The following is an 8,703-nucleotide window of genomic DNA, read 5'->3' on the forward strand; positions in this document are numbered from 1 at the left end:
ACGTGAAAAAAAAAAATGACAACTAGATTTAAAATCATTCGATGGAGTCTGGAGCCAGGACACTGAAAAAATTAGAGTAGAGAAGCAGGTTTTTGGCATCTTAAAATATCACAAAAATGATGTGCGACATGGACTTTCGTGTGGTTTTGAAGGTGTTAAATTGGTGTTGGCGGCGGGGGCGCTACCCTTCGACCCCACCCTGTACTGCGAGCGCACCTGGGGCGCTGCCCCCTAATCCCGCGAGGGGCACTGCCCCTCGACCCCACTGGGGGCACTGCCCCCAGACCCCCAATTTATTTTTGAGCTACAATACACTTTTTGAGTTGGGGGAAGGCATCAGAGAAGTCACGGTAAGTGTTGGGGTTGTTCCATACGATGAGAAAGAAGCCTGAAGCTAAGCATTGGCGGGGAAGCCATAAGCCATAGAGGGAGACGAATTTGGAGGTTGTGAACAAACAGAGTTTGAAGGAAGGCATTGCAAGAACACGAAGTCGTACAACACCAGGGAGTTATTCAGTTCGGTTATTAGCCTTTGGGGAGTGTGATGGAGGATTTGAGTCGTCTCCTAGCCTTTGTGCCAGAGGGTTGTGGCCACTTCCAAGCATGAATGGTATGCTTTGAGGAACTCAAAGTATATCTCGGCTAGACGTGAGGTTGCCTTGGTGGATGCACAGAGGGCTCGGGAGGAACTGACCACCAGGCTGGAGGCAGTAGTAGCGTGAGACTCAGCTCAGCGTACCCAGGAGTTGGATGCCGAGAAGGCAGCGCAGTTGGCTATCGAGGACAAATTGGCTAGGGAGACAATATCATTTGAGTAGCAGTTGGTGGAGGCTGAGACTGAAAAGCATGTTTTGCAGACAAGTTTGGCACCAGAGGACTGTGATGTCAAGGAAAAAAAAGAACTCCTTGCGGAAGCAATAATGGTGACATCCGCACTTGAGCATCGGATGGTAGCAGGAAAGGGTTTTCAAGCGAGGATGCAGCAGGTGTATAAGTTTCGGGCTCGACTGGCGTCAGCAGTTCCTACAATTCTCTACCTTGGTTCTGTTTAATGTCATCTCTATTTTGTGTTAAGTCATCCAGAGACGACTTCTTTTCTTGGGGGGGATGATGTTGCCGGGAATAATCATTATGTCATGTTGTCGTATTATGTTATGTTGTCGTCAGTAATTATGAGTTACGGCAATCAGTTAGTCGTCCCGAAGGGCAATTGGACGCGACGATTGGTCGCACCCCTTCGGGTATTAAATATTGCATACCTTTCCTTCTTAGTAGGATCATCATAGTCGTATCTGGGTGTAATGTTATAAGCACTTGATGTACATGGACTATTGAATTAATATATTTCCATTATGTTTTGTGCATTTACTTTTTGCATTTAATCGTTTACCCGTATGTGGCAAACAGAGTGGACCATTTTCCACCCATGCTTTTGCAATACAATGATAACTATCCTTGATATTGCGGTTTGCAAAGTTCCTAACTAATTCCTAATACGGTTACTATAGGAATATGCTTTGAATAATTATTAATGCTACTGATGCATTTATATGCTATTGGATCCCTAACCCTTATGAAAATAGTTGGTCTCATGGATTACATTTCAAATGTTGACTAATATGATTGCAGGACCTAAAACAAGATCTACATTGGAAAAGAATTTTGTAATCGGTAAGTTTGTATTTGAAATGAACTATATCTCTTATTTTAATTGAACTTGCGATTTAGGACAAAATATAGTAATATCCCGGAAAGGGGCATCACAATAAACATCCTTTTCTAAAACCTATGAGCCTAAGAATCAACAAACACATTATTAAATGACATGAAATATTTATAATGGGCCTGCAAAACTGTTCCAATGGACTCAAAAAAATTGTAGACATTTATTTGGAACTCTCATGCACTCCTGATTAGCACTTGTAAGTGCTGTAGTTTTGAATCCCATTTGCTTCCCTTGGTCATTTCTAGACACTAATATAATTAGTTTTCTTTTTTTCTTTTTTCTTAACTAAGTGAATGAGTAGCTGACAACAGACAATGTTTCTTCTTTGCTTCAATATTAGAATAGTCTCAAATATTTATAGGGGTGTTATCTTTTCTTGTTTCTACTGTTAGAACAATTTGAGGATTCCTGTGGGTGCAAATTATCTTCATGATTATTATTCTAATAGTTTAAACAACTCACATTAGCACTCCATAAATTAACTTTTTAGTCATTTTATTTTTCGGAGTGGGGCGCCTTAAAATGGTCCAAATAGCTTATATTTGTGTTCCCTTTTCTTGTTCCTACTGTTAGAAAGGTTCAAAATTCAAATGCTCACACAGGTGCAGGTTTTTTCATATTGAAATTTATTAGATGGTTTACATTAGTGCTCCATTTTTTTCTCAGACCCATTTTTTGTTTAGAGTTTGAGGATATGGGTCTTGACACTCCACAAATTATCTGAAGAATTATGAGAATAGTTATACATCAGATGGTCCAAATAGATCATATGGGTATCCTCTTATCTTCCTCCTACAATGAGAACAGTTCAAATGCTAATAAATCTGCAGATTTTCTTCACGGTTTTATTGAAAAATCATTGCAGTGGCTCCTTTTGGCAATCTCTTTCCTTCTAGGTTCTCTTTGATTTTAATGTGGAAATTTTAGGATTTGCAATATGGTCCTCAGAAAATTCTGATGAATTGTAAAAACTGTTAATTATATCCTATGCATGGTCTAAGGATTTGTTGCATAATAGTAATGAGAACACAATAAAAAAAAAAGCCCACATTAAAATGATCCTCACCTGCATAAGGCTATTCATAAATCCAGCTGATATGTAGGAAGGATGTGGTTTAACAGTAAATTCAAAAATGATCCAAAATTACAAATTAAGAATGTGGGCCAAGCTTACCCCAGACCACATTAGTGCCCCCTGTTGTGACGTTTTTACACATCGCCCCATTGCAAAAATGGACCCCCCACTTTTTGCTTAGACTTAGGTGTTTAGTTAGGTCGTCTTAGCTTGGTGAGTTTAATAGCTATTAGCTCTTACCTATGAAGAGTGAATATGTCTTGTCAAGTCAGGATTGAGGTTGTGTAGTCAACCTTGTCAAGGTGGTTAATGTTGCTGAAGGTTGTCAATTTGCAAGTTAGAGGGCATTAAGGGTTCAAGATGGCATGAACTAGGGTTTTGATGTGAAACCTGACAAAGGCATGAGTTTATTCAAAAGATCAATCTTGATAAATGTTAAGCTTTACAATTTCAAGTTTGTATTGTAAAGCTATCTAATTTGGCCGATCAAGTCTCAAACTGTAAAGCAAGTCAGTTTCACCACTCAAGTTTTGCACTGCAAAGGTCTTCAACTACAATGACCCCTCAAATTTCTGCCAGCATACTAAGTTGCAATGAGGTCTCAAATTGCCGCAAGGAAGGAGTTGCAATGATCACTTAAATTTGCACCAAGAAAGCAATGATGCAAAGCTCATTTAAAAATCCGACCAAATATTGAAGATGTGAAGGTGCTGATAAATATTACTAAGATCAAATGGTGCAATGGTCATTGAGAATTTCAACTTGATGGTTGAATTGCAATGGGGTCCTAGTTTGCTGCCTAGATGTTGAGTTGCAATGACTCTCCAAAAATCCGATTTGATGTCAGCATGCAATGGTCTTTCAAATAGCCGCTAAGAGCAAATCTTGCAATGCTACTCCAATTTGCCGCTCAAGAGGTGTAATGCGAAGGTAAGATATAAATTTGACTAAGTATTGGAGCTGCCAAGGCGGCAATGCATGTCTACAAGATCAATACTTGCAAAAGGGAGTCGAAATTTCAATTTGATAATAACAAGCAATGACCCCCTTGATTTCCGAAATGAACCTTTGCTGGCAATGACCCCCCTTGATTTCCGAAATTGACCTTTGCTGGCAATGACCCCCTTGATTTCAAAAATGAACCTTTGCTGGCAATGACCCCCCTTGATTTCCGAAATTGACCTTTGCTGGCAATGACCCCCTTGATTTCCGAATTGACCTTTGCTGGCAATGACCCCCTTGATTTCTGAAATGAATCTTTGCTGGCAATGACGCCCTCGATTTCCGATTTGCTTGCAATGACCCCCCCCTAAATCCAATTTGATGAAGAGTTGCAATGACCTCTCCAAAATCCACCAAAGTTGAAGGAATTTTAAAAAATCATTAATTATGGTGCAAAGTCGGCCTTCAAAAGTACAATAAAAAGTTTATTTTTTGTCAACGAGGTTGGCCCTAGGAAACTTTGAAACGAAAGGACACACCCTTCAACCTCCAACGATTATATAAGGAAGCTTAGAACAATCATCTAAACCATCAAATCAAAGCGAATTCACCAGCAATCAAAGCGAATTCATCAGCAGTCAGGCGAATTTCAATCAGCACTAAGACAAACTCAGTCACAATAGGTGCAGGGTCAACAATCAAGAAGGGCGAATTTATCTACGTAAGCAAAGCAAACTTGATCATTGCAGATTTGTAAGAGGAGTGAAAATTAATTCGATATTCATAGCTGCATCTCTGTAAATCACGATTTTCCTTCTACACCAGCAATTTTGATTGAAGAATTGATCATTACCTTGATCAAACATTCATCTGCAAGGGAGGCGAATTCACCTACAGCAGTGATTGTGATTGTGAAATTGATCAGTTCATTGATCACACACTTATTTGCAAGAAAGAAGAAATCGATTTCAAGAGAAACATTCAGAGCTTTATCCCTAAGATCACTATTTTGAAGGACAGGTTCATCCACAATCTGCGATTTTGATAGCAAGTTTGAGGAGCAAAGTTATCTATATTGGCAATTTTGGACAAAGGTTCAATGATCAAACACACAGTGACAAGGAGAATGGAACCAATTTGAAGATCATTATTCTGATTTTAAGAGCATTTTCAGATCAGAATCTCTGTGTAATCAACCCTGCATTTGCATATAAAAGGTGTAATGAGATCTCCAAACATGTGACTCAGACCTTGAAGCACTTCCAAATCAGATATGGGAATGAAAGATAGAATCACCATCTCATCATCGTTTTGAGAATATACCAAATTGTAGGTTCGTGAAACCTATCCATGTGTGTTTAATACTATCTTTGTTTATTTTGCAGGTAACAAAGGATGAAGATACGAACTGCAAACAACATTAAGAACAATTCAAGAGCATGGAGGAAGATTCAAGACATTGCAAAAATGAAGGACTTGGATTCAATAAGAAGACAATATCAAAACAAGGTTCGCACTATAAAGTGGTGATTAAGTAAGGAATCAAAGACAGTTCAACATCAAGATCAAGTTCGAGACTTGCAATGCAAAGATCAGAGTCAAGGTTCTGGAGCATGAAAAGGATAACTTACATGATGAAAGAATGTTTTATAATCTTGAATTCCCTTCGGGAATCCAAGAATCAAAGCCAGTACATTGAGGAGTCTAATCCCACCAGGTGCATAATTCACCAAGTGTATCATGAGCAAGGAAAATCAATCAAAGTCATCATACAGTCTACATCAAACATGATCAAGGAAGCAGATAGTTTCAAAAGATTTAATCAAAGTTCGCTTTTCATCATCATCACATCAAGCTTTGAGTAGGTGACTAATGTTGAGTATCAAGAGATATTGCAATACTCATTCATGATGATGAATCAAGTCTACAAGTGTAAGATGAAATGACGTCCTAGTCATCATCCCAGTCATTACTCCACCAACCAGAAGAATTCTACATCAACATGTCCAGATGCAACGAATCAAGCTCATCCATGGGGGCACAAACTTCGATGTACCTACCCCCACTATTTATTGGTCGAATATCCTACAGATGCCATGTGTCAGAATATTGTAATTATTTCATTAGCCAAAATAAAGTTTGTTGTAACAAACCCTAATTAGGGTTTAATTGTAAAATCTCAGCCATTGATCTCAAATTGATCCTAACCATTCACTGTAATGAGCTCTTTCTATAAAGCTCAAGCTCTTCAATGGTAATAGTTAATAGTAATAGTAAGTAGCAAAGGAAGAGTGAATAGAGCTTAGATAGTAGCTAGAGTAGAGTAGGAGGAGAAGGCAAAAATTGTTGCCAAAGTTGTAAATAAACTTCCTTTTCATTGAAGTTGTGGTGGAATGTGTTGTTTCTTTACAAAGTGCATGGTTTCTTGTTGGATCTTCATGTTAGATGATGAATAATTAGATTGAATGGAAGAATTTGTTGAATGTATTTGTGTGGAATCCGTTTAGTCCGTACCACTAGCCTCTTGCTAATTGTAAGTGTGCCTTGCATGGTCAACTGGCATTATATGAGCTTACCTTCAAATCGTTACACATCCATTGTTTATGCATTAACTTGAATGGTAATCAATGTTTGATGGTAATGATTTGAATATCATTGAACTATCCCTTAGAAGATTGCATTGAGCTTGTGTCAAATTGTTTAGTTTGATGGTAAGACCTCGCCCAATAGGATTCCATCGAATCATTCGCTATTCTCTTGCATTCTTAGGATTAGAATAGACTCTCTAAAGCCCATGCTTTTGCTCTTTCTTTATTCTCCAAGCAAGTAGTTAGGATCTAAGTTCCAACAATTCAAGCATTCAACAATTCAACATAAGTCCCCTTTGTGATTCTAGCATAATCACATCAAACCAACAAGCTTATCCACACGTCATGACCCCACATTTATGAACCTTGGAGTTGTCTCAAGTGATCCTTAAGCTAATCTTCAGCATTTGAGTAACTTTGATCAAGAGAGGATAAGATACATTTGGGTATTTTATTTTGTGTTCACATGTGCATAAAAAACACATCAACACCACCCATAAATTTCGCAAGGTTTAACAAGAAAAAAAAAAGGTCCCAACATCTCATTGGGCATTCTCTTGTCTTCCCTCAACTATTCCAACAGTTCAAATACACATATGGCTTCACATTTTCTAAATGATTTTTTTTTAAATAATTTGAATAGCTCGCGTGGATGCTTTATGGACTTATCGATTCTCTTTATTGTACATGTGCGGAATTTAGGATTGAGAGTCTGACCCTCGGTAAGTAATCTGATGAGTTATGAGAATGGTTTCATAAGTGTAATGGTCCTTAATAGCTCATGTGCATGTCCTCTTTTCTTCATCCTATATGCACATGGATATGATGATTTTCTTCATCAAATTTATTAATATCGTTTGAATAACTCATATTGGTGCCATATTTCTTATTTCTAAAGTTGTTTTTATAATCATTTTTTGTTAGGGCCTTAGGATTTAGAGTTTTTACCTTCTATAAATAACCTAAACAATGTGACCAAGTGAATGCAGGTTTTCTCCGTGTTTATATTGAAATGGTTCAACTTCAAATTGTTCACGCAAGTGCTCCATTTGTTAATTTTTGAGTTTTTTGATATTATTGGGGTTTTATGAGTTTGGGCATTGGCCCTCTGTAATTCATTTAACCACTAATGATCAAGAGGGTGCAGGATTTCTTCATGATTTTGATTAAAATATAGATCGCATGGGCATTCTATTTCCTAATTTATAAGTATTTGTAAAACTAATTATCTTTTGGTGGGATTACAGGATTTCAATTTATGCCCCTTTGTAAAAATCTAACAAATACGATCAAGTGGGTGAACGTTTTCTTCACGGCTGTTATTGCAGTTGTTATTGCAGTACCATACAGTCTCCTAGTCCATTACCATTTAAAAAATAATATTCTTGGTGAGGTTTTAGGATTATGCGCTTCAGCCTTCTGTAAATGATAATGGTTCAAGATGCATAAATAGAGGCTCATTTCCAAGTACAAAATGCGTGACCTACGCATTGAACATTCAATACAAAGCTAGTCTAAAGGGTTTGAAATATCCACGACCGATAAAAATAAACACGGTTATTCAGAGGAAATCACAAAGAAATGTGCTTTTATAAAACGAAGAAAACAAATATGGGTATTCCGAAATAAAAATAGAAAAAATAACTGACTCGGAGTAGAATTCTTCAACTGGAGGAGCCGACGAAGCTTGGTGGGGATAGCCTCCATGTCCTTTGCAGTTGGAGGCGGAGCGAGAGGAGCATGTCCTCCATGAGCCTTCATATAATTTTTTTCTCTTCTTCGCTTGCCCTTACAACCCATCGTAGGATTTCTGTTATCTGTTTCTCTCACAATGAAGCTACCACAGCATGTTTAAAGCAGAAGCTCGAGCACTTTTTAGCTGGAGGTACGTTCTCTGAGTGTGAGGCTTCACTGGCAACACAGGGCTTCTGTAGGTTGGAAATCCGGGATTTTTACAAGAAAATACAAGAGTTTATATTAATGAAACCTAGGTATATCGTAAATATATCTCTCTTAAATAAAATTTACAAAAATAGTGTACATTTATTTTATTTATTTAAAGAATTATTAGTTCTTGCCATAGGCATAGAATTATTGGCAAGACTATTCCTTAACTAGTCATTAATAAAATATATTAATCTTTATTATACTATAGATGCAAATTTTTTAATTAAGAATGTTAAGTAAATTAATTATCTTCAATTTAATTGGTTTTTAAACTTTAGGTGATATGGGAGGACTTTCTATTTTGAATTCTTTTTAAAGATTGCAAAATTGTTTTATGTTTTTTACCCTTAAAATGTTGGAAATTGAATAATTTTCAATTTTAATCAAAAAAATTGATTTTTTCAAAAGAATACTAAAATAATGAG

General features: G+C 37.1%; 1 protein-coding gene across 1 annotated transcript in view; it reads right to left on the minus strand.

Moving 5' to 3' along the window:
• Positions 1–8,315, minus strand: part of LOC131062434 (uncharacterized) — an 85,458-nt gene extending 77,143 nt beyond the window's left edge. Inside the window, exon 1 of the mRNA XM_057996098.2 lies at positions 7,981–8,315. Coding sequence (XP_057852081.2) covers positions 7,981–8,131 — 151 coding nt within the window. The 5' untranslated portion in view covers positions 8,132–8,315. The remainder of the gene's footprint in view (positions 1–7,980) is intronic.
• Between the last annotated feature and the right edge of the window lie 388 nt (positions 8,316–8,703).

The sequence above is a fragment of the Cryptomeria japonica genome, chromosome 5, assembly GCF_030272615.1.
Source record: "Cryptomeria japonica chromosome 5, Sugi_1.0, whole genome shotgun sequence".
In the NCBI taxonomy this organism is placed as follows: Eukaryota; Viridiplantae; Streptophyta; class Pinopsida; order Cupressales; family Cupressaceae; genus Cryptomeria; species Cryptomeria japonica.